This window comes from Meleagris gallopavo, chromosome 6, assembly GCF_000146605.3.
Source record: "Meleagris gallopavo isolate NT-WF06-2002-E0010 breed Aviagen turkey brand Nicholas breeding stock chromosome 6, Turkey_5.1, whole genome shotgun sequence".
Taxonomy (NCBI): Eukaryota; Metazoa; Chordata; class Aves; order Galliformes; family Phasianidae; genus Meleagris; species Meleagris gallopavo.
This window is the reverse complement of record NC_015016.2, coordinates 31,088,538-31,115,397: the sequence shown is the minus strand read 5'-3', so window position 1 is coordinate 31,115,397 and position 26,860 is coordinate 31,088,538. Positions and strand designations below refer to the sequence as shown.

At 39.4% G+C, this 26,860-nt stretch overlaps 1 protein-coding gene across 6 annotated transcripts; it reads left to right on the top strand.

Annotated features, from left to right (window-relative positions):
• The first annotated feature begins 2,299 nt into the window (after positions 1-2,299).
• Positions 2,300-10,476, top strand: HNRNPA2B1 (heterogeneous nuclear ribonucleoprotein A2/B1). Of its 6 annotated transcripts, XR_002116072.2 has the most exons (11): positions 2,300-2,434; positions 3,229-3,375; positions 4,914-5,124; positions 5,449-5,550; positions 5,623-5,712; positions 6,276-6,338; positions 6,751-6,870; positions 7,108-7,230; positions 7,929-8,011; positions 9,315-9,445; positions 10,261-10,476. XR_002116072.2 is itself a non-coding variant. In XM_019616478.2 (10 exons), the coding sequence occupies exons 2-9, from the start codon at positions 3,232-3,234 to the stop codon at positions 7,988-7,990; spliced, it is 915 nt and encodes a 304-aa protein (XP_019472023.1). In that variant the 5' UTR covers positions 2,300-2,434; positions 3,229-3,231; the 3' UTR covers positions 7,991-8,011; positions 10,261-10,476. The 6 variants fall into 6 exon arrangements, 5 of the variants coding, with proteins under 5 accessions (XP_019472023.1, XP_019472022.1, XP_031409793.1 ...); XM_019616478.2 differs by lacking the exon at positions 9,315-9,445; XM_019616477.2 differs by lacking the exon at positions 10,261-10,476 and having other exon boundaries at positions 9,315-10,048.
• Positions 10,477-26,860: the final 16,384 nt, after the last annotated feature.

Below are 26,860 nucleotides of genomic sequence, written 5' to 3'. Positions count from 1 at the left end.
TCCTCCCCGCCGCGCCGCGCTCCCTGGAGGAGGCGGCTCCGGGCGCCATTTTGCTCCCTGACTGCGGGGCTGCTCTGCTGATCGCCGCCACATGGCGGAGCCGCCGCCTCCCCGCTCGCTCCTTCGGCGTCGGGTGGCAGGGCGGGCCGGCCTCGGGCTGGGGCGCGGCGAGGCGCTGCGGCGGGCTGAAAGAGGAGCAGCGCCGTGCTGGGGATCCCGCCCGGCTCCTGACTGAAGATGCCGGAGGACTGCTAAGATTCTCACGCGCTGTCTGTCCCTGCCTTAGAAAGCGTTACGGAGGCATCTTAAAAGGTTTATCTTTTGGCTTCTGTATTGAGAGTGGAGGGAAGAGGCAGCGGGTTCTGTTTAGTGAAGAGTTTTCGTGAAATATTGGAAAAGGACCGTAGTTAAAATAGTTTATGATCGTGCACGTTACTAAGCGCGCAGTTACCAGAGGCAGCTGGACCCTGGCTGGGGTTGTGGTCGGAGACTCACAACTAACAGTGTAAGGCAGTGCCTACGTGTGGAGTAGCACTTTGGATACTTTCATACGTTTTTCATTTGTGTAGTGGTAGTCACATTGCCACGTCCTGACTGTGTATATGCTTACCTGTTGCTTTGGCTAGGGCATATGCTGGTGTAGCAGTACTTGATCGATGAGTGTATGATGATGTATGAACTTGCAGCTGTTCTCTTTATCAGTAATGTGTGGTACGTGTTTGCTCTCTAAAAAGCAAATGTAGTTATTATGGTTGGAGGTAGACTTCCTTAAGTTTCATTTTCACATACGACCTGAGTGCTTAGTGGGAAAATCCACATGCTGTTAAAATTTTCCAAATTCCCAACTTTTTATCCTAGTTCTGCTGTTTGACATATGTACGTATGGCAATTGATTGTGTAGAGAAAAGTGTCTCCCATGGGCCTATGGAACCAGTAGGTAGTGGTTAATCTCGAAGCAATTGAACTGAAATAGTTAGAAGAAAAGGGCATTTGTGCGTTTTAAGCAGTCATTGGTTAACATTTCTCTGCTAGCCTACTCAGGCAAGAAATGCTTACATGGCTTCCAACATGCAGCTTTAATTCAAGTCTCGAATACAGCATCCTTTCCCTTATTCTGTTCAAAAGATTCTATGAAGAGAAACTTCATATAATGTGTGTTCGTTGTGTCAAAACTATCCTGCCAAACTTTTCCCATCTGTAGACCAAAGGGACAGCATTAGCTTTCTTTATATTTCTTAGACGAAAAAATACTTTGAATCTATTTTGGGTGTAATGCTTTTAAGTGACACTGAAGTAATGTCCTCAAGCAGCATGCTTAATTGGAGGTGGAAAAGGAATAGTCAATAGTTGCTGCATTTTTTCTTAGCTGGTAATACAGCAATGCATTTTTAACAAAACTGATTCAATATCATCTCCAGTAATGTTTTCCATGTTGCACAGTTCTAGATCATACCTGCCTCTGACAGCTTCAGAAAACATGTGGATTGGCTGAATGCTCGTTATTTAAAAAAAATAAAATTGGTTTTTAAAATGATGAGTATAATGCTGACATAATATTTACATTGGAATTCTCCTGGAAGAAAGCCTGGCAGGACAGTTACCTCCTTCAGACAAGATCCTGAAATTCTGCATTTTGTTAAAGGGTCTTTTTTTATCAGCTGTTTGGCATATGAGATAACAATATGTATCATCCAGTGATGCTCCTGCTTATGGAAAAGAACATTTACAATACATTCTTAGTATATTAAGTACATGGGGGGTTGAAAGGCTGTTAGTTTCTGCATTATAATTACCATGTACAAAAAACGTGTAATGTCGTCTTATTGGCTTTGAGCTTTTTTTAATGATTTACTTGTCATAGCAGAAGTTTCTGCTGAATGAGCTCAATTGAAATTTCTTTGAGAAGTGATTAAGACTTTTCCTGAAAATGTAGTTCATACACTTAAAGGGAAATATGAGGAATTTTTTCTACTTAGTTTTGATGTTGCTGATGTTGGTAGGGGATGCATTTACTACTAATTCCAGATAAATTTTACAGATATTCCAGCGTGCATCATTTGACTAATAATGAAATCTGAGTCAGTGACCTAGAACATTTTAACTGTTTTGTTATTACTTAGCGGTTTGTGTAAATAACTTGTTTGTATTGATGTACGGTAATGTGAGTTATATATTTTTAAAATGAATGATATCTGGAATAGAATCAGACAGTATGAATGGATTCGTGTTTCCCGTAGCGAGGACACTTCGTTAGTTTGGGGGCATTTTTTTTTCTAATGCAGTTGTAAGAAGTTTTATATTAATCTAATCTTTTCTGTGGTAGAGGGAAAAGGAGCAGTTCCGCAAGCTGTTCATTGGCGGCTTAAGCTTTGAAACAACAGAGGAAAGCTTGAGGAATTACTACGAGCAATGGGGAAAGCTTACAGATTGCGTGGTAAGTTTGGCATGCTAATGCACAGTGATGATGCGGAATGTGTAAAAATTATAGTAGGGGGAGCTGTCTGTTTAATAGCTTAATATAAGAGAGAATGTTTAACGTTAAATTTTGAGTTCCTGCAGTTGGTTCAGACTTATCAGTCCTTCAAAGCTATACGCAGATTTCCTTCTGCACACTGCTGATAAAATGCAGTTTGTTTCTTGTAAAATCTCAAATTATCTCTAACCGCTGATTACAGCTGTTGAAAATTAACTGGGGTATCATTGCTTGAAATGCATTAGGGAGTGCCAAGTGCACTACTGCATCAGCACCTGTGTAACCAGTAACCTTTGGAAGAAAGCTTCTACTTTAGTAAGCAGTCCTGTTGAAGCTAGAGGTGAACGGTTTTCTTTAGTCTGTGACTTTTGTATACTTGTTACATCTACTGTAGTTGTACTGAAGTTGTTCCACTGGTCTTGTTTTCAGAACAGTAAATATGTATTTCATAATCTAAAGAGCGTGGTCTTCAGAGAGGTAGAAACGAATGTTTGATTTTTAGAGAAAGATACACGTATATAAACATGAATCGTTGCTGCTGAGTATTTTCTGAGTTATTGGTAGGGTATTAGAGGACAGTAGTATTACGAATTTCTCTGGTGCCATGTGGATGCTGCTCATGTATTTGGTCTGTATAGCTTGCTGCTTCATACATAACTGTATTTGAATTAGGTTCTAGTTTTCTCCAAATGTTGTTGCCGTTCAGTTTAACGTGAGACATGTAGAAGTGATTGAAATTTGTTCATTGTTTTTAGGTAATGCGGGATCCTGCAAGCAAAAGATCAAGGGGGTTTGGTTTTGTAACATTCTCCTCAATGGCCGAAGTTGATGCAGCCATGGCTGCAAGACCTCACACAATTGATGGAAGGGTGGTGGAGCCTAAGAGAGCTGTGGCTAGAGAGGTAAACATGGGACTGAAAGCAGATCCTTTTCATGCTTTGAGAGACTACTCTGCATTCTTATTTCAAACTGTCTCTGTTTGAATTTGTTGAAAAGGTCTGGTTGGGACACTGTTTCCACATCTTTAGTCTGTTCATTGACTGCTACTACTATAGTAACTATGTATTATTCTGGGTGTGAATCATGTCTGCAAGGGATGCTAACTGGATCTGAAAGTATTCTTAGCTGAAATGTGTTGGGATGTCTGTAATTATGCAAATTCTAGACCATCTCTTCTCTGGGATCATTACTGTTATTAGACCTCAAATTAGGAAACTCTTATTAATCTTCTGAGTATTTCTGTAATTTCTGTGACAGAAGTAAAAAAAATAGAGAACACAGTATTGGGATCTGTGCTTTCCTTCCAATGGTGGTGATCAGAATCAGCCTAAGACTATTCACATTTTTGCTCCTTGCACATTTGATTTTAAAATCCAGACTGTAAATTAGATGGGCACACAGTAAAGCAGTATACCTGGGTTACTGTAGCATTGAGATATTTGAGCAAACTCATGTTCTTGTTAACTCGTGTTCTCTGCGTTGTTGGAGCTGTGGGAGGATTTAGCCACTTCAAGCACAAGGTTTGACCCAAATTTTTAATGTTTTTGGACAGATTAACTGCAACTGAATGAGGTGTCTTGTGGTAATTTCCATTTTCCCAGAACTAGAAGTGGTACCCTTGTTAGCAATCCCAGTTTTCATTCAGCTTCCAGAAGAATACAGGGTTGATTAGCACTTGGAAAAACGTAACTAAAAGAAAGCAGGACATGTGCATACTCTCTGTACACACAAAGCTATTGCTGGGCTTTAGGGATAAAGGGATAAGCAGTTGCTTAAATATTATGCTCAAAACACTTTTCAATTTTTTTTTTTTTTAAAGTATGTGGAGAGTTATATTTGTTTTAGTGCAGAGCTGTGGATGTGCTGTAGTTGAAGGAGCTTTGCAAGTAAGTGGAATGCAGGCTTTGTTGCCATTGGAGAGGTGGACAGAGGAAGCTGATGCATTTTTGTTTTAAGTTAACAAAGCTTTTTTTTTGTTTTGTTATTAAGAAATTGTTCAGACAGTTGGTCTGACAGTTTTCTCTAAATTTATTTAAAGGATTTTCAATTACTTCTATACATTTCATTATACATTGTAGAAGCACAGAATGGCTTGGGTTGGAAGGGACCTCAAGGATCATCAAGTTCCAACTCCCCGCTGTAGGCAAGGCCACCAACCTCCATATCTAATGCTAGACTAGGCTGCCCAGGACTCCATCCAACCTGGCTTTGAACTCTTCCAGGGATGGGGTATCCACAACCTTTTCCCCCATCTCCCATCATTTTTCAGTGCATTTAGAACTTTCATGTGGGTTTGGGGAGGACAACTGTTGTCTTCATGCATTGAAAGAAGTCTACCTCAGTGTCTGAAAACCTTAGTATTGCATTCCCGATAACCTGAAAAAAAAATGATTTGCTAAATTGCTTTTCTTTGTGGTAATTTGGAGAATTGTTTTAATAGGAATCTGGCAAACCTGGTGCTCATGTTACTGTGAAGAAACTATTTGTTGGTGGTATTAAAGAGGACACCGAGGAGCACCACCTTCGTGACTACTTTGAGGAATATGGAAAAATTGACACTATTGAAATCATTACTGACAGACAGTCTGGTAAAAAGAGAGGGTTTGGATTTGTTACATTTGATGACCATGATCCTGTGGATAAAATTGTATGTAAGTAATCTTCATCTCGCTGCTTTATTTGATAATGTTGATGCTTACAGTCACGGTACTTGTGCGAAGCTAAATTTAGAATAAATAGGTAATAGGAATGCTTAAGTGAATGTAATATGATAGTTATGGTGAATTGTGGGGACAGGTATTTTAAACAAATGATCTAGTACCTAACGAAATTATTTTAGTATTTATAATTTTAAAAATAACAGTAGGGAGTACGTATGGGCCAGTTTGGGAATGACTGCATTTTTGGCTCGAGATTCTTCTTGTTGCCAGATCAGTACTTAAATGCTTACAACGTTTTGTTTCATGTGATTACAGTGCAGAAGTATCACACCATTAATGGCCACAATGCAGAAGTAAGGAAAGCCCTCTCTAGACAGGAAATGCAGGAAGTTCAAAATTCTAGGAGTGGGAGAGGAGGTATGTTCAGTTAATGCTTTATAGTTTGTTTTTCTCATGATTTTGCTGCTTACAAATGTTAAATTGTTATAGGGAACTTTGGTTTTGGTGATGCACGTGGAGGTGGTGGCAACTTTGGTCCGGGACCTGGCAGCAATTTCAGAGGTGGAGCTGGTAAGACAGGCATGTTTGTAGCATTTTTTTGTTTGTTTACATCATCCTTCAGGTTCTGGGTGATAGTAAGCTACTACTGTTCAATTGAAACGCATCTCTAACTGTTACGGAATTTTTGGGAAAGATAACTTGAAAAACTCTTGCATAGTACACAAATAGATGAGGTACCTTTTTATAAACTCAAGTGGTTTCATTTTTAAACAATTCTATTACAAGCTGAAATTAACTTAAACTTGGTAATTTTGATAAGAAATTCACCTGTTGCTTCTCTGTAATTATATGGAGTGCTCAGGAGCTTCATGGTGAGGGGTTTCTTTATTGAACATTTAAATTACATAAAAGCCAACCAGGTTAGCTATGTTCAAAACTAACCTAGTACTTTACAAATGCAAGAAAGTAGGTGGTGTAGAGAGATGGTAGATATACTGTTTCACGTGCATTTTATCCAGATTCAAGTATGTGTACTTCACTGTGTGAGATCTGAGTCTTAACGTCATATGGTTTAGATAAAAATTAGTTTGCTACAGGTGAATTGAAATACATATACTTTTTTTTTTTTTTCCCTCCAACAGATGGATATGGGAGCGGCCGTGGGTTTGGTGATGGGTATAATGGATATGGTGGAGGGCCTGGAGGTAAGTTTGCTTCTGTTTGTATTTTTATTTTCTTCTTTCACTTAGAACTGTTTATGCATTCATTTACTATTCATGTAAAACTTTCGAAGTGCCATAGATATTTTGTTGGCTTTAAGAAACACACACAACTATTGGCTCACACTATACCTGACGTGGGAAATTGTATGGTTATCTTATGAATAACTATGCCCTTCTCTTTAGGATGGCAGCAAGTCACTTCATTGATGCTTTTAGGCAGTCTGGCTAGTGGGTTTTAGTCACAGTTTAGCTAGGGTGGGAATTCAGTATACATCTTCCTAGAACTCCTACCCTTTTCCTTCCCCTGTAGACTTGTCAGCAGAAAAATATCCTGTGTAGAATCTGGTTACCTTCTACACTGAAAAGCTTATTTTAAAGGATTATATTGTCATAGGTGGCAACTTCGGTGGCAGCCCTGGTTACGGAGGAGGAAGAGGAGGATATGGTGGAGGAGGACCTGGATATGGCAACCAGGGTGGGGGCTATGGAGGTGGCTATGACAACTATGGAGGAGGTAACCTACGGGTTTGAAGTGACCAAGTTTCAGTTGTAAATCAGCTCAAATCGTATGAAATCTGGGAGGTGTATGGTGGAGTAAGCAATCTCAATTTTACAAATGGAATGAAAAAGCAGCCGATATCATGTGCTGCTGGACTATTTGCATGATTTTGTCTTTTAATTGTGTAATTATGAGAATTCTGTGAACATTGTAGCTCATCCAGACATGTCTGTTCTTGTATTGATAATTCAGGCAATTATGGAAGTGGAAACTACAATGACTTCGGAAACTACAACCAGCAGCCTTCCAATTATGGTCCAATGAAGAGTGGAAATTTTGGTGGCAGCAGGAACATGGGGGGACCATATGGTGGAGGTATGTCTTGATATGCTTTGGAGCCAGACTGGGCAAGCTTCGGTCCTTTGGAGAGGTGGGAGGGTGATAAGACAGGTAAAAATTGCTAGCTTCTACAACAGATGCACAGTACATGTTTGTTCTATGTAGTGTATGAGTTGGCTGCAGTTTTTCGTTGATCTCAACACTGTAAAGTTTGTTTTGGGGAAAATGATAACCCCTGCCTCTTTTCCCTCTAGAACATTAGAAAAAATACCATGCAGATTCCATTCAGTAAGGACTTGGAGCACAACTTGTAACATCCACTAAACTTACTGGGGTTTCTTCTGTTGCTTTCTTGTTCTAATGTCACCTTTTCCTGTCATTTCCTGCTTTTAGTTGTCTTGATGTTATTTAATGTGCTGTATAAAACTCCTGGAATGGAAACTGAAACAAGAACCCCTTTCTTGTCAGGTTGCAAGTAACTCCACCCTCGCAGTGAGGCTCAAAACTATGCAGTACATCAAATTACATGTGGCCCTGTTGAGCCTTCTAGGATTTCAGCGTGTAGTTGTGGCACTTTCTGGGCATTAGTAGGAGAACATGGTGAAATGTTAAAAGCTGTGGATATGCCATCTCTAGAAGTAAACCGGATGTTAATTTTGATAGACTAGTTCGAAGTATTCTTAGATGGAAGTGCACTGACTTAACCGTTGTTTCTCTCTTTGCTGTAATTGTAGGCAACTATGGTCCCGGTGGCAGTGGAGGAAGTGGTGGCTATGGAGGGAGAAGCCGTTACTGAGCTTCTGCAAGCTTGCCATGGGTAAGTATGTTTTTAAGTGCTAAAATTGCAGTGATTCGTGAGAGTAGCTGCAGGAGTTAAAAGTTTTTTTAGGATATTATCTTTCCTATAAATAATGGTTAGCTGAATAATTTCATAACCTATTTTTTACTCTTTACTTCTGTTGAAACAGGCTTCACTGTATAAATAGGAGAGGATGAGAGCCCAGAGGTAACAGAACAGCTTCAGGTTATGGAAATAACAATGTTAAGGAAACACTTATCTCAGTCATGCATAAATATGCAGTGGTATGGCAGAAGACACCAGAGCAGATGCAGAGAGCCATTTTGTGAATGGATTTGGATTATTTAATAACATTACCTTACTGTGGAGGAAGGATTGTAAAAATGCCTTTGAGACAGTTTCTTAGCTTTTTAATTGTTGTTTCTTTTTAGTGGTCTTTGTAAGTGTAGAAGCATTCCTTTGATAATGTTAAATTTGTAAGTTTCAGGTGACATGTGAAACCTTTTTTAAGATTTTTCTCAAAGTTTTGAAAAGCTATTAGCCAGGATCATGGTGTAATAAGACATAACGTTTTCCTTTTAAAAATTTAAGTGCGTGTGTAGAGTTAAGAAGCTGTTGTACATTTATGATTTAATAAAATAATTCTAAAGGAAATATTGTGTAATTTTAGATTTTTTTTTTAACGTTGTAAAATAAGGAAAGGAGTGGGTAGTATAAGGTCCCACAAATAATACAAAGCTATTGTTGTACGTGTAAAATTAAATGCTGGTCAGAAAAAAAAAAGTATGTTGTCTTTAAATGATCAGGTTTAAAATATCTAGATAACTTAAGGGATATCTCTGCAAGGAGAAACACCTTTTTAGATCTTTTAGATGCTGCTTCTTCAATGGCAAGGAAAGGAAATATCCCCAGCGAGGTACTCTTCCAGGGACACAGGTGTAGTACAAGAGAACTCTTGAAAACGTCACTAAGTTCAGCCAGTCTTAAAAAGCTGCGCTGTATTACTGCAATAGTTGTATAAGGATGCCAACGAAGGCTGAGGGAGTAGAGCAAACTTAGTTCTAAGCTTCAGTTAAACTTCTTTAGGTAAGATCTTATTTACTTTTTTCTTTCTTAATGTTCCAAAACTGAGAAACTAATATGTGACAGTATTCTTTCAGTATAGTGATTGTTGTTATGTAGTTTAACATAGCAATGAATTGTGTTAACAATTATCAACTGAAGAGAAATATGTGTATCCTGTTTTCTTGTATTAAATTTTCTACGTACAGATTTTTGTGAATTTCAGCTACTTAACGTATTTTTTCCTACTGGAATCTAGCTATGATATGAATCCTGGACAAGCATAGACTGCTGCCACTGTACTCTGCTACAGTTGAACAAATGAGACCTGCAAGTGTCCATTAGTAAAGCTTTGCAAGGGTTCCATCCCTGGTGTTGGTAGTTAAAATGGTAGGTCACATGTTAATTAAATCATACAACTTTATTTATGCATCCTGCAACATTTTATTTTTTCTTGGGAGACTATGCATTATGGTGGTTGCAAGGTGATGCAATGAAGGTAGCGCTGTGCTGTTAAAAATGAACTGTGTTGTTATGTGTCTTGTCTGCTGTAATCTATAACACGTTTCATCCTGAAGGTTCCCAAGTAACTTTAGACTGTTTACGTGTAAGGAAAAAAAAAAATTGCACTACAGAATACATCTGCCTCTGTGAAGGAATGTGTCGTCCATTCTTGTAACTGCATAAGCAGTTCTTTAGGAGGAGAGGTGAAAGCTTCGAATGAAACTGCAGGTGGTATTTTATGAGTGTACAATGTAATTACCTAAATTGGAATTTGGCTAGAATGATGAGGTTTCCACCATTTTTTATAGTTCTTGCAGCTAATAAACCTTAGTGCCAAATTCAGTCAGCCTTACTCTCATTGCATTGAATGTTTGATCCTCAAATTAATGAAAATTTGCCAAGTAATGAGTCATCTGAGTAAGGGTGGCATACTCCATATGATCTGGTTTTCAAACAAAAACCCACAAAACCTTAAAAAAGAAAAAAAAAGCCCACATCCTAATTTCAAAGTTCCATTGCTTTTGACAGGCTAATTACTGAAGAATGTGGACTCAGCTAACGACAGTCCTGTTCCTTTTGTGTTAGACACACCAGTGAACTGCTTATACTTCTTTTTAAAGATGGCTGAAGTTCCCCTATTGGTAATTTGGTTTAGACATATGTGATAAACTTCTTCAGATACACTTTTTTTTCTTTGGCAGGAAGGTGCCATGCTGCAGGTAACTAATGAAGAAGTGGTCAACCACAGAAACGCTTCAAGAAATAAGAAATTCTGTATCATCAGAAAATAGTTGTTTTTGCTGCCTTCATTAAAAACCTAGCGGTTAAATGAATACTGATAAAATATCACAATTAGTACAGCTCCCTGTAATGATGGGTTTTTTTAAATGATAGTAATAATTGTCTTGTAAACATTTCGAATAAAACTCAGATTCGTTAGGAGAAACAAATTACTAATGTTAAAATAGCGAACATTCTGTGAGTTGAAGGTTTAACTACATATTTTTATAACTTTCATAGCTTTAAAATAAAGTATTTTTTATACCAAAGTAGTTCTAGTGTAATGCTTAATAAAATTTAGCGTGTGTCTAACATTAAATAATGTTGATTTGCAGCTTCTAGAACCTTTGACGATTTGAAATGTGCCATTTTGAGGTGGAGTTAAAAACCAAATTTACTTGGCAAGTGTATGCACAAACCTGTATCTCTGAACGTAGGCATCTGTTCTCTGTTGGGAGAAACAGTGCTGCAAACAAAACAAGCTGATTTTTTTGCTCTTGGATGCAATTGCTTTAAAACAGCTATCCGGCTGTTTTTATTAACTTCAAAAAAACAAAAACCAAAACTGCTCCTTTCCCATTAATGCAACTTACCATTTACAACAGTTCAGCAGTAGCTTTATCCTTCTTACCTGTAATGAGCTTTTAGTGTCAGTGGAGAAAGATTTAATGGAAAGTCCTGCTGTACCAGAACCATATTACTGATGGTTGCATCTTCAAACAATCATGAGCTTGGGAAAGCTCTAGTTGGGAATATATTTGAGGGAAGGTGTCTTGTTTCAACCTACTGCTTGCTTACATAAGTTATTCTGAACTTGAAATGTTTATGCCTGGTTTCAGTACACTCATGTATTTAACCTTTATTATAACCCAAAAACACTATTTAAGGATTTAAAATGACTTTTTTTTTTTTGTATGTTAAGTTGAACTTTGAAATATTTGCATAGGTATCCAGTGGGCTGCAACGGAAGCAGAAAATGAAGATGTGCAAAATCTGCTTTACTTTCCTCTTTCCAATAGAATGAGTTAATCACTTGATTAGGAATTTGCCTTTTTTTCTGGAACTTTAGATATAGTTAATGGACGTTTTTCCTTACAGTTGACAAGTCGACATTCAGATCACATAACTGCAAAAAAATACTTCAGAAGGGAATAATAATCATCTCTCTGCTTGATATTTACACTCTTTCAATAGTTTCATATTTACTTTACATCATTTGCATGGAAAATGTATGTTGTTTTGATCCACTGCTGATGGGAATCTTCTTGAGGGGTGAGTGGTGGTGTGCAAAAACAAAACTATTGCATGTTTGAAGTCTTGAAAGCTCATTGTTTTACTGTTAAACTTCTGCAGCTTTTTCTTTTCGTGGTACATTCTTAAGAATTACGGCAAGATAATAACAATGTTGGCTGATGAGTTCAGCACAGAAGCTGTCATCTTGAGTCAACCTAACACTGAAAACAAGCAATTCTGAACAAAAACTACAGCGGTTAATTACTGCTCCTTAATAACGTGTATTTTTTAATTCATGAGAAGTAGGTCTTACGTCTCTGTTCCCTTCTCTTGAAAACAAAGTAATGCAAACAAAGTTCAGGTACATTGCAGTTTCATAAGAAAACCAGATCAGGTTGTCAATTACAGACCCAGCTTGCCTCAGCAAGCCCATTCTGCAGCAAGGTGAATGATGTGACAGACAATGTAACTTGTTGGTAACTGTGGGAGGAAAAAATGCACACTTGTGTGTTTGAAGTACAGTGGATTGACTTACATGTAGAAAGTGGTGGTGAAGATAGGTTAACGTTGGGGTACTGGCTGCTCAGGCTCTGTTCTCTGTCATTTACAATGAAAGCTGAATTTAATTTGCTTTCTCTAATACTTCAAGTGGTGAAAAGCATATAGGAAATGAGAGAAATTCACCTAATATCGTGTCATATTTTGGGAAGAGAGTGCATTCTTTTAGTTTTGATGATTGTACATGAAATGTTACTTGGATGGGGAGGAGGTGGTGAAGCCAAACGCAAACAAAACTTAATGCCTGTAAAGAGTTCTGTCAGCTGTTTTTTTTTCTTTTTTTTTGGTAATTCAGCCAGACTGGAGGAAGGGATAACTTGCTGAGAACATAATGAAGCAGTACGCTCACTCCCTGTAACTTCAGTGTTTTGATTCATTTTCCAAGCAGAGCGCATGTTGCAAGTGAAATCCTGTAATGGTGCTGTCACTGTTTTCTTTTAGATGATATGATAAATTCTCATTCACACAGTCACAGATCTTTACCTGGGAAACCCCCTTCATGTTACGCTGATCTGTTTTGCCACAAGTTATACCTTCCCTTTTAACAGATATTCTCTTGCTTTGCAGCTCTTAGTGCCTATTAGAAGCAGAAGTTTAAGCGTTAGCACTTGGGGGAAGGGAGAAGCACATAGTCCACCATATAGGGTGTCTGTGGACAAATCCCTGTGAAGTTGTTCTCGTAGTTTTCACCAGTCAGATTGGTTTTTTGCCTTCTTGCATACTTGGTCAGTTCCTAGGCATTGTATGATGATTATAGCCTGTGTCATCACTGAAGCTGCAATGCATTTGCACAGTACACCACAGTAATAAAAGTTCACACAGCTGCATGTGTCATCTTGATACCTGATTATCCAATAAATACAAATTGGTGGTGGGTGTCTTGTGGTCTCATTTATAGGCCTCCTCTTACTCTGTTCTCAAGAATGTTGTTTAGAGCTTCATTTTCTACAAGTGGGTGTATTTTGGAACAAAAAGATACTGAGCTTTTCAAACTGAAGTTGATTATGAGGCAGTTGCATTGTCACATCTTCCCTCTTCTAAGTTTCTTAGTCCTGTTGATCACATCTAAAGTTAGACTTCAAGCTTTGTGCAGGAAGTCTTAATCAGTAAAAATGTGCTTCTGAAGAAAGAGATCTACCAAATAAAACCATCATATGAAGCTAAAGCTACATTTTGCTGCAGTACTGCTTGTGACCAGCCAAAGCATGTGTGGTGTTAAAGCTACTGCCACGTTCTGTGAGGGGTTGCTCACGGCATTCCTGTCTGTGTAGTGGTTTTTTTCTTTGTAATGCTGAGAAAATTGCATTCTAATAAAGTACTAAACCTATGTTTTAACTAGTAACTACTCTGTAGTGCCTGTAAGTGTTGCTACCAGTAGTAACAACAAACACAAACTCACCACCACTCAGTGCTTTCCTTCATACATCTTAAGAGGTGACCTTTTCTAACCTTGTACAGACATTGCAGTTCAGCAAAAATGCATTTCACAACTTGGGTGTTAAAAAGTAATCCAAAACAATCTTCAAATTAGTAATTTAATGTTTTGTTGCTTGTCTTCATTTTGAAGTTGTCTAGCAATTTTCAGTGTAACAAAGGCTAATTTTCATTGCTCCTACGTGTCATTCACTTACTACACTTAAATGCAGCCCAAATAGCTTCCATGGTTTTTTAAATCCTTGTCAACTAAAAAAAAACCACAAAACAAAAAACCCAGAACTTCATACCTAAGGAATCCCTGCACTAAAGATCCCTGCACCTAGTAAACAAACAAACAAAAACAACAAAAAAGCATTCAATTTTCAACAGATAAATTGTCACAAGATGGCAGTGCACTGATGGTCTTAAGTAAAATATGCAATTGTGTATTGTTATAGCTATGTAAGTGCTAGAGGCAAATTCCTTTTGAATTAATTTTCTCCTCCATAAGCCAGTGAGTTTCTAATCTTGTTAATATTGAGCACGTTACCAAAGTTGAACAGAGGAGGGTAATTAATGGGGCAGGAAGCACTGTCCAACCTAGAGATTCCCAATGCCAGGTGTTCCAGCTGTAAACAATAAGCTGTATGGAAAACATTACTAAGGCTCCTACAATGGAAATCATGTAAGATGCCTCTTGAGTCCTGAAAGGAATATAGGCAGTCACTCCATGGGTAATGACTGCAGCTATGAGCTGCAGAAGAGGGAGTCTCTAATATGACAACTGGGTTTTCTGGTGAAAATAAGCACACAAATAATTGCATAATAAAACCAGAAGATTAACAAAGCAAACAAAACAGGTTTTCTGCTAGTACTGACTGACCTAATTTGCAGTGGGTTTGTTTTCAACAACAGCATCTCTGTCTGCACTTTACCCTGTATTTACAACTGTAATCTTCAGCTGCAAATGCTTATTAACTACTAGTATTTAAAAACTTAAGCATTGCTTTAGAGAAACACACTGAGAACTGCTGTATACATACAAATTGGCATTAGGTTTCAGAAAGGGAATCATTAGTTGAACTAATTAAGCTGGCTAGCAGCTCCATCTAACAGTGAACATCAGGTTGTGTGAAAGATGTTTGTAGCTTTCAAATCCTAAACAAGTTTCTGAGACAAAAATTCACGTTGAGCCATGAGAGATGCTGTAAAAGGTGGACATTAGCTTGTTTAAATTCTTCAGGTAAGTTTTATTGTATCGATTTGCTCACAAATGGTCTGTTTTTAATTAGATATAACAGAGTAAATTATTGTTCAATAACCACTGACTGTAATCCAATCCATTAAACAGGTGTTTCCCATATTTACCTCTAGCATGTTTGTCGTCTGGGACAACAGAAGCTGGAAACAGTCCTCTAAGAAAATCTAGTTTCAGTTACCCTGTAACAGAAAAAGAAAAAAAAAAAACCAACCCACTTAAAGCACAGTTATCTTATACAAAAAGAGGTAAAAAAAAGCCAAACCCATGTCCAGGAGGAAACAAAGCATAATACTGTGAAACACAGTTGCTGACCCTGCCTTGGCTCTGACAGGCAAGATGAGCAAATAATCCCATAGCAATAGTGCTGTACTCTGTCCCAAAAAAAAGCAAAGCCAGGCTTTCCTCCTCCTTGGGGCTGCACCACCTGCTAGTGTGAAAAAAGCCAAAGTGCCAGGGCAGCAACAAACAGAGGGACCAGTAAGAACACAAAACCTGATGTTCTCAACCCTCAGTTCGCAGTAGCTTTCAATCAGAACAAAAGACAAAGTGAACTTGTTTCAGTTTAACATCATTAGATTATTTTTCTGCCTTCTGGTTATGAAGTGTATATAAAGATCCCAACAACTGAGTTTCCCAAATGTAATTCTCTGAGCAAAGATTTACACAAATGATGAAAGCAGTATTATACAGTCTTGATGACCAAGTTTTTGCAAGCAAAAAAAATCCTTTGTCACAAATGCAATACATTCAAAATAAAATTGAGAAGTGAAAGATTTATTATAAGTAATCTGGGTAACCATTAGAACATTTCAACTGTACAAATTATGCTGGGGCAGAAATTTCTGGGAAGGTGAATAAGGGCATCTTTTATAGTCATAAGTCACCGTTCCTCTTCCTACCTTGCAAAAGGTACTTCCAAATCCTAAAGGAAGAAATCAAATATTCCTTCCAAAACCATTCATCACTCAGTTTCTTTCACTGCTCTTAACTAAACCCATCCGTGGTAGAACTTGACATTCAAAAACACTGGCAACCAATTATTCTAAAACACATGTTGTAAACTCCTGTTTCTGATGTCTTCTGGATTTCACTCCACAACTATTAACAGCATAAACTATACAGAACCTGCAGTTGTAATAATGCCCATCTGAAAAGCAGATTGGTCTTACTACCACTGTTTTTTCCACCAGCATGTATTCAAATATACTCATACCTACTCATGTTTCCTATTGCTTCAAGAAGTTACCTACCAACACTGTGCAACTGGCTTCAAACGTGGTACCTGTCAGATGTCTACTACATCTATTCTAGACCCTAGTAATATCGTCTAGGCTGCAAGCACACACTACTGCAGATACTCCTGCTTGTTCCAGTGAGTTGTTAGTATCTAGCCACATTTGTTTTGAAAACAAAAGCACTAAGACTTCACACAGCATGGCTCAGCCATGATCAGCTATTATAAACAGGAATACTCTACATGTTTAACACATACACACAATTAAAACCAACTTACTTCGGAAACAGAGAGGTAGGAATAAGATGAAAACTGATGCAAACTGCATCACTAATTCAAAACATCAGTTTTCATAAAGCTGACTTAAAGATGCCTTGATATCCTCTAAAAATATGAGCCTTTTAAACTGCTTCTAGAACATAAACTGCAGTTTCACACACTGTTTAGTCCTGTGCTGACATTTTGCAACAGAAATTATTTCAACCCAAGGAATTGTGGATGCCCCGTCCCTGGAGGCATTCAAGTCAGGCTGGATGTGGCTCTGGGCAGCCTGGTATACTGGCTGGTGACCCTGCACATAGCATGGGGTGGAAACTAGATGATCATTGTGGTCCTTTTCAACCCAGACCATTCTGTGATTCTACGAATTCGGCATCTCTGATGATATATCTGATGAAGGTTATAATATTTATTCAGTCTCTTTCAGAGTGCTCAGTCTGCTCAGCCTGTCAGAGACCACCTTTGCTGTCCCCAAGATGCCTTCTATAGTAGTCAGTAGTGACATTCTCTAAGGGACTTTCTTTTTTTTCTCTCCACCTTCACAAAGACTAAATTATTAGTACATTCTCACTGACATTACATAATCACTTTATGATGCACTGAATAAACACAGAAGTACTCAGGAATCTGATATTTTCTGACACTGCCCAGTTCTTCGCACATCCTCTTTCTAAACCTAGATAAGTTCTGGCTAATATGCAGCAGCCACCCAGGAGCCAAAGCTAGTCTCGTTTATCTCCTTGTAGATGACCCTCCACAGCAATATTGCCAGGCTGTAGTGCCCAGAAAATTGAAAGGATTAAAAATCAAAATATTCTGAGCTAAGCACACAGCTTCAGTGTGACTGCTTTCACAGGTAGAAAAGCCTCCAGAAAAAAAGCCTACTGTTTCTCCTTACTTTCAGCTTACCAAACCTTTGATACTTTCCAAGAAAGCAAAATAAAACCATGTATTTCAAAGCATTCTATGAGTATAAATACTTCAAAGGGTGTCCAAAATCTGGGATGATTCACCCCATTCAATACTTGTTTTTCTTAGTTCTGTAAGATTCTGCTTCTAATTGTGTTCAAAGCATTACGCTTGCAAAAGATTTTATATATCATCCTCCAAAATGCCCTAAGTAATTAGCACAGAGACCACAGTACTAACAGTAGAAGTAGTTAGCTTCTGTGTCTTTGCTTCCTTAACTCTTGTATTTTAAAGTGCAATGAACAGTGTAAACCGTTCATTATTAATTAAGGCAGACATTCTTTACACTAGCACAGGAATTCAACTCTCAGAACAGGCTTCAAAATCTGTTGTAAAAAACATAATACATCCACACAGCAAACCTTTACGGTTTGGGTGAGGACAGATTCTTCTTTCTCTGTCCCACATCAATTTGGAGCATGTCCTACCTGCAGCACGATAACCCAGCACAGCAGTTGCTGCCTTCATTCAGGTACTGGCTCTTCAGCTGACATGGGTAACATCAGTGTTTATGGGTTCATACAGTTAGGAAGGGGAGAGTGTTTTTACTGGGAGATTCAGGCCGCAGATAATAAGTTTTAGAGCTACGTAGTCCATTCCTAGTAAGCCATATCGTTCCTTGAAAGACAAAAGAACTCAATCCAATTTTTATCCTCCAGTTCTTCATTTGTCTGTATAAATACATTGACACAAGTAGGCACACAGAAAGAGAAAGGAAAAAGAAAGCCATTTAACCAAGCAGGGCAATTCTCAACTCTTGCAAGGTCTTGGGCTTCGATGATGTACCACAAGCTTCTTGAGACTGATCATATTTGCAAATACTGTTACCATATACATAAGACTGATGCAACATCTTGAAGCACCAAGACCTCCACGCATGCAATTCTTCATTGCTTTGGAAACTATGTCCTATTTGTCTTGCATATGAACTTGTGGCTCAACTCAGCTTTTAGAAGTGCTGCCAGGCAAATTTACAGTGAGAGGCCTAAGGAAGTTACAGCCTTCTATTGGCATGAAGCATAGACTGCATTCCAGTTTCCATGTCTGTGGGATAGTTTCTCTCTTTTTTCCACAGGTATCACACCTATCTGTCAACTATGTGTGATTTTTTCCTGTATGTTTTATTGCTTTTACTGTGTTTAAGATTATAATTTACACCCCTACATACAGTCTCAATCTTACATTTTCCTTAAAATGCATTTATTAAGAGATACAAGCATTTAAAGCACACAGAAGTGTCTGTTTATTTTTTTTCCCAAGTGTTACCTGTACGCATAGGTCCATATGACCTATTAAAGTATGACTTAATTAATGCAACCTATTTATGAGAATAGGACAAAAAAGGGGAAGCAACCATATTTTCAACAGTGGATGTCATCCAAACCTGTACAGGACACGCCATCAGCACTTAAGGAGTAAACAGTGCCTCGATCATAAATTCTTTCTTTAGGGGAAAAAAATTAAGAATTGCAATTTATTTGTTCAGCCAACTATGAAGAGGAAGACAAAGTGATAAATAAACACTTTTGTACATGGGAAAAAAGTACAATGAGAAATAATCAGCACAGAAATAGTTCACTCTTGCTGTTTCTATGTACTTCCGCAGCAAAAATGACCACTGCAGTCCAAAATTTGGGGTTGCAGCATTCTGCAAATAATTGTACCTGAATCAGCTTTCATAGCTATGGATGATTTCAGCCTTGCATTAACTGACTGACACAAGTTTTCCTGGCTATTCAAAGCAAGATTTTATGATCTCCCCACAGAAGATACAACTTATGATTCCTGTGCAGGAAACCTGGTACCTTAGTCTCAATCTTAAACATCCATGAAAATCAAATCTCTAAGATTAGAACAGCACAGAGGTACTAAATTAATATCCTAGGCCACATGAGCAAACCTATGAGGGCTGCTCCAAAAGTAAAGCTTCCTATCTTATTAGGTTGGCCCATGACATCAGAGGCAGATGCTGGTGGTATGGCAACAGAGGTTGAACCTTTCACCAATATCCGGTTACACACAGTTGCCATGTGACAGATGGCAGCAGACGGGCAGCCTGACAGAATGGTGTCTGACATGACTGCTGATGAAACAGGAGGGTGACACTCAATTCCTCCATGTGGAAAAAGTGTCACTCACTAGCATTCATCAACACTTACTGAATGTTTGTGGAGACCAAACAGTGGCACTTAAGTGAACACTTAATTAACACAGGAGTGGATTAATCCAGTTGCTAACGTCTCAGAACTTTACACAACACAGAGGAAAACAAAACAATCACTTTGATCTGTTTACACAGAACAGAACCACACTCTGGAGTCTATCATGGAAAAAAGAAAAGTTAAAAATAGCTTTGGTCTATTTTTATAAGGGGCAAAATGGATGTCATAAATCAGCTGAAAAGCTTTGACATTCATTATGCAGTTGCAATAACATTTTGACAGCACAAGACTTATTCAAACATACAGAGGTCATCTTTCAAGCTAAGATCAACTTTTTCCTGTGTTTCACTTTTTTTGGACTTGTTATGCACTTGGAAAGAAGTTCTGGGAGAGATGTAGTGGTTTTCACTTAAAGTCCATTTATGTCTTTACTCAAGAGCTTAACGCTCCCTTGCCTTGGTTCAATCACACTTTCACTTAAACAAAACATGCCTAAGAAAGAGCCCCGGCCCTGCATTTTGCAAAGAAATTAATTCTCTCCACAGAAACAAGCAATGCCTTAGAGTTAGGGTACAGAAGCTAGTTTTGTAACCACCTGACAAAAACAGCTAAACTAACACTGGGAGGAAAAAAGGAAAAAGGAAAAGTTAAAACCTACCACGTGAGATGAATTTAGCATTGCTTGAGTAGATACTTCAAATCATAGGAAGAACCAGCTATTCGTAATCGTTCAGTTAAACTTGAAAGATGTCAGTAGTTCAACTTGAGACTTCAAGACACACCCAGTATCTAAGCCAAAAACCCAACCACCTCGGCACTACTGCATCTTCTGTAACTGCACAGGGTATCACAAAAGTATCAGATCAAGTTATTCAGGCTTAATAAAACTTTGTGCCCAAGAGTGATCTGACTCAGAAAAGCAGTCCCTGAAGCTGAAGGGCTCTACTAGCCTTCAAGTTACAGATGTATACAACTCTTCCACAGGATTAGGGTCCGAGTAATCACTTGCAGACAGAAATGCAGTAGGGACCACATCAGGCATGACTGAAACTGGCAGGTATTTATTGCCTACCTTGAATATGTAGTTCGAGATTCTACACTGACAGTACAAGCAGATGAAATGAGACGGGTTCAACCTTGGCATTATCCCCAAACTTGGAATGACAGTGAGAAACGCTACTGGCAGCTGTAGTTAGGAGACTGTGCCACACACGTACCCTTCACGAGGTGGGCTGTGCTGTTACACTGACAGTTGACACATACTGTCGGAGAAGTTCTAACGTGGCAGCAGAAACACATTTCTGAGCTGCCTACGTGCCCACATGAAGAAAAGGAAGACAATTCATGAGGAAATGCCATATCAAAGCGAAAGTCCTCATGCTGCAGTCCTGACCCGCACGTCACACACGACGCCTACACCTTCAGTAGCACACAGGGCTGGTATCTCTCGTGGTTTTACTCTGTTCCCACGCCTTGAAAACAACAGTCAGCTCCTCGGTTAGCAAAACGTTACGTTGTTACCTCACAGCACACGCTGCCCTAGTTGCTTTCGATCCCTGCTGTCTGCGGTAACCTCGGCGAGAGGAGGAGTCCACGAGGAAAGGCTCGCGGTCCGGCTCCGCCACCGCCCCGGCACTCAGGAAGCTCCCTCCTCACTTCCTGGGAGACCCGTCTAGAGGATCAGCCCTTTCTCGTCCCCGCAGCCCGCCCGTTCCACGCCTACCGCCTAGACCGCCGCCTCACAGCCACCTCCCTTACCTCGGGCAGGGCGGCGGCGGCTCCCCCTGGCGGGCCGGGCACAGCCGCTCTCCGAAAGCGGCAGCTACAGACGCACCCGCTGCGTTCCCAGCCGCCGGCGGGCGCTAAGGTTGCTCCAGGCGCAGCCCAGCGGCTCCGGCTCCCAGCGGAGCTCGAGGAGGCGCGCGACGGTGACTTTGGAGCAGCAGGGCCTCACAGCCTCCGTAGCCGCTCCCCCTACATCTACCCGGGGGCGTGGCCTCCGCGGCGGCCGAGGTGAGGGAGGTGGGGTGAGGTGCGGAGCTGCTTGGGCGCGCACCCCCGGTTTGTGGCATTGAGTTTAGCTCCCCTAATAAAAGAAAAAAAACACAATACTTCTTATCGTTTCAGCTTCTCCCAGTGCCTCAGGCGAGTTTAAGCAAAATCAAAGTGTATGTGTAACTAAATACAGGGGACTCCACCTGAGGATTCACAGGACAAATGGAGGGAGCACTGTGACCACTCCTCAGGTGACGACTCCTCACATTCCACAGTGGCGTTAATCCCCTTCTTTTTTTTTTTTTCAGCAGAAAAACTTTTCATACTATCTTTCAGCCTGTAAATCAAAATTTCTAATCCGTCACAGCGCCTAAGGGAAGGCAGGAGCCTCTGCGTGGCCACTGAGCCACTATAGGGCGGCGCTTCACATCAAAAGGCACATTAGCTACCTAAATACTGGTAACTAAATACTGGATTTTAAGATGTTAACAGAAGCTGACAGGATTTTATCTGAGTTGAGTTTTGAGTCCTGGTCCCTAAGTAACTGCAGAGGGACCAAAACCTCCATTGGGCTGGCCTCCTACTTCAGAAATAAACCTCACTCAGAGGAGATTGTACAGTAGTAGATTTAGAGATGGTAGCCAGGTCTCTCTGACTCCCAGAATTCAGGTCTTCAACATTCTGCACTCAAAATGCATCCAATAAAGAGGGCTTTGGTGTCAGAGAGCTCACGTATCTCATGTCTGTTCTGCACAACAGTTGCTTTGGCTACAAGGGATCATCCCCTCACCCTGGGACATAAAGTCAGCATTATTTTTGTGCATATTTGTTATGAACATGCATGAACACTTCTTCTAGCCCAAATCCCTTAATTAAGAAGTCTTCCCCAACCTCTTAATCAAGTTCACCACATCAACTGTCACATTTGACATTATCTTGCTTTGCTCTGACTCATTTATCAGGGAGAAGAGGCAGCCAACTTTTGTAGTTCTGACTAAAAGTTTGATTTGCAACAATGGAAGTGTTAAGTGAAAACAAAGCCCTCTTTATTTTCGTTAATTTGCAATAGAGTAAGTTGACAAAAGGTGCTCCTCAAGTGGAGAGGAGGGTTGGTCTCGATGGCATTTGGTCCCATAGAAACATGCCTGCTCTGAATCACTAAGGAGCAAAGCTTGCATATTTGTCCCTGTATAGTGCTGCAGGTGAGGCTAGATTACATTTCAGCTGTTTACAGCTATTAAAGACTATAGCATCTATAGTCTTTTATTCCATGCTACTTCAAGTGTTCTGCTAGTCCTATATCCAGTCAGTCAAGTAAGAATTTGTTTCTTTCTTCTTTACTGATAACTTCTAAGGATAATTTGTTTTATTTAATAACATATCCAGATTTTTTACATGTGACATTTCATACATCATTTCTGATGGTTTCAATTTATAAAGACGCTTGCTTTGAAACATAGTTTTAATCAAGATAAGCAATTCCTAGGTAATAGTCTCTCAGAGAAGCAATAGCATTATCAAATCACCCTCTTATTTTATTATCTGTATAGTTTCTCATCAGCCTATTGGGTTGTCAGTCTAACCATAACCCCCTAGCAACAGTTTTATTACTTTCTTCACAGGTGCATCTGTTTTAATTTTTACTTCCACACCACTTTCAGCTTAAAAGCTCCTACAACCAGTACTGGCTTTAACTATTCTCTTGCAATTCCTTCCATGCATGAATGAATCCAGCTACTAGACTTAACAACGTTAGCAATCAAAACAAAGAGATAAAGAAGACTCTACTGTCAAACACCTCAGGTACACAAGAATCTCAAGAGAGATTTCCTCCCCTTTACCACTGCCAACCCTTAAATGAGGTCTGGGAAGGGGAGGATCCTGGCTCCACCCCTTTCAGTCACTTAGGTACATTACTTGCACCTGAGCTCTCCTGGGTTGGCCCTGTTTTCCCACCAGGTGCTCAATCACTGTTTCAAGCTGTGACTTAGCAGTTCCACAAAGGTGCAACTTCCTTTTTGAAATCTATCCCCTTGCTTCATTCTGATAACTTCAGCCAACTATGCTTTTTCCCAGTCCACACCTGAACTCCTTTCTTCTGTCTGGCTGGCATCTTGTATGCATACACAGAAGCTGAAAGGCAAAGAAAAGAAGACGTGTACACAAAAAAATCCAAGGATCCAAGGAAGAAATCTTCTAAGCAATCACCAATCAGAACTAAATAGATTGAAACACACAAAAAAAAATCATTTGACAGGGGTAACAGGAATGTGTTGATTTTGTCTGGGAGCTAGGAGGGGAAAAAGACAAAAGCCATTGTTTAGTCAACCTGGTTAAACTCATCAGTAGAAATGAATACATTTCCATTTCTTTTTTCAGATAAAGCAGTTGCTTTCATGATAGTGGCATCTGTGGGGTCCAAGGATATTTAGTGTGACAAGTCCTGACTTACTTGAGGCAGTCAACGTCATGATAATCTTGGTAGTCTGAGGCACTGTAGTACTCTTAGCTACTAACTACTGATGTACAGGAAAGTAAGGAAGGGTTGGTACTATCAAGACCTGCTTCTTGGAAGAAGCAAAACTTTTTAACACATATTTTTCTTTTTACTTATGAATGCAATAGTATGTCAGGATCGATTTATCACGGAGACTGTGGAGTGAATGTTTAGTAAGACAAGATGGTTCAGAGTTCAAATGAGATACTGATTGTGTTTTACAGACCCAGCATTTAGGAAGATGGTATCCAGTTGGCAATGGAGTTCAGAGCTAAATTACAAATACATTTTGACTCAGTTGGATTTTCTGGAACAAGAGTTACATACTTCTAAAACTTGCTCCAGTCTGAAATGAGGTAGCAGTTTTAGGAAGATAGCTTAGACTGAGGCATATTGCAGGGTCAAAGACTGACTCTTCAGCATTTAGGAATCCACCCCTGTCAGAAAATATTTTGTTATGCTTGGAAAGAAGACTTCAGCCTTGAGGTTTCTTATTTAAAATGTATTTATATTACTGACAGATGCTTGAGCAATTCTTGAAATTTATTCATTTTCCATACGGCAAAATAACCACCTCACTCCCTATTCCTACTGTGTCAGATGTTGAACCACCTTATGAAACTGTTAATTTAATAATGATTCTTTTTTTCCTGCCATATCTGTTGCTTGGGTCATTTAGATGATACCAGGGAGCTCTTGACTTCATTTTAAATAATATATAGTTTTTTTAAGCTACTCTTTGATGAGGAGAAAGGAATTAGATGCTGTCCCCTAAATCACAGCATTCTGTAATTACAGCTAGACTAAGCATCAAAGGCCATTCTCTTTCATTTGCACCCACTGAAATCAAACCTGAAGTATTAAACTGCTCTAGATAATAATAGTATCCCCTAAGATTCAGAGTGTTATAGTGTCATCTTCATAATGAAAAGTATTGTTTTTCAGGCAGGGCACCCTCCAGCTAGGTTAATAACACTTCTGATTCTCTTGGCCCTGAAACACCACCTGGATTTCTACACTAAAAAGCTCAGCTGCTCCCTGCATTTTTATGTCTGTGCTTTGACTCTGCATTTGAATTTTAATGGGAAAACATCACAAAACTATCCAGTAAAAATCTTTCTGCTTAACTCAACATAATATGTCTGATTCAGAGACACTGTGGTCACTGCCAGTCTGCTAATTTAAGTTTCTGTAGCCTAAAATACGTAAGGGGTTCCTAGGTTGGATGGGAATGATCAGTCAACCCACAATACTGTGTCTGCATTTTGTCCCATTACAGGCACAGAGGCATCCTCTACCTCTTCAGGTTTGCGCTGCTCCAGCTTTGCAAATTGGAAGGAGGTGTATAAAACATATGTCTTATAGCTGTTCTTTTGTGGTTAGGCACAAATGTAAATTTTCTTGCCCTGCATAATCCTGCCTGTCAGGATCACCTTCATGTCCTTCATGAATAAAACAGCTACTCTGAACTGGAGACCAACCTGGTGACTGAAGTCCTTGGAAGGGAAATGGGGGTCTGGCTATCACGTTTTTCTCCTGTTTCTCAACTGTTTAGTTTGGCTTTGATGCAGCCCAACTTCTGAGCTATTGACATCAGGACTGTCCCTGAAGGAGACACAGGTGATCTGTCTAAATAGGAGATGTAGGGGGGACTTGTAGTGTTAGGCAGGTGATGGGGCTTGGTCATCTTAAGGGTTTTTTCCAACCTAAATGATTCTATGATTCTCGTATACTGTTTGCTACAGTAGGTTGTGTATTAATCTTTTGGTTCCCTTATTCTTAATTTTGTAAATCTGTGTAAAGGTCAAGCCAAATAAATGTTGGGGATTTAGAAGAGAAAAAGGAAGGGGGCATAGATGTGGAATGGAAGAGGGTAAGAATGACAGAGAAACAGCCCTGAGCCTCCTCAGGCAGATGAGGAGACATTTTGCTCTGCGTTTGGCACAGGCATAGCTAGCTGTTACTTAAGTTTCATAGTCATCATGAGATATCTTTCATTACATCATGCACTAGAGTGATACAGAGCCATTGGCAAAAGCATTCACAGGCATGCTTACCAAAAATACTGAGATTATGCATGCAGCCATGTATTTCAGAAACAGTCCAACTGGCTCTTCAGTGCTTTAACAAGGGCTTTTTCACATCAGCTCTGTTTACCATACTGTGACATTTATTGCTTTTGAGAAATGTCTCAAAATATTTTAGGAAAAGAATTCAAGCATTGCAGTGACATGAACTGAAAAATCAGATTTTCAGTGCCAGTGGTGAGAAACAAGATCTTAGTGGTTTGGTGGTAAGAGAACATAGCATAAACCACCAGATTTGGGGTGCCCTGTAACCAGCACCATAGGGCTTCTTCTTTTCGATGACAGACATGCGTCATTCTCTTATTCATGCTGAGTGATTGGTATTTCTGAGGAGATTGGTACTAGAAGAGTATCCCAGGAGACCAAACCTGCTATTGGTATCCCCTGTGTTCTCTGAACCTGCAGTGGGAGATGGCTAAATGTCGCTGTGCCCATTCTATTTGCTGTTGCCAAATGGGCAGCAGAGCACTCCCAGCAGTGTCAAATTCCTTACTTGCTTTTTTCCTTTAGACTTTAAAATCTGCTCCATATCAATCCCCTTATTTAGCATCTATTTTTTTTCTAGGTTTTTATTATTATTATTATTATTGTTTTTGCTTTACTATAAAGATCTCTAACTTGTTTGCTCTTCTTCCAGTATTACTCACATTTTCTTGGCAAACTTGTAGAAGGAAATTAGGAAAAGGTTATGAGGAAATCAGAAGGTGCACTGTGACTCACTCAGTGGAAGCATGAAGCAAAATTATTCCAATAATTTTTTTCTGACAAATTTGAATCTAATAATTTTAAGAACAAAATTATTCAAGATGGATAATAAGGTTATTTCAGGA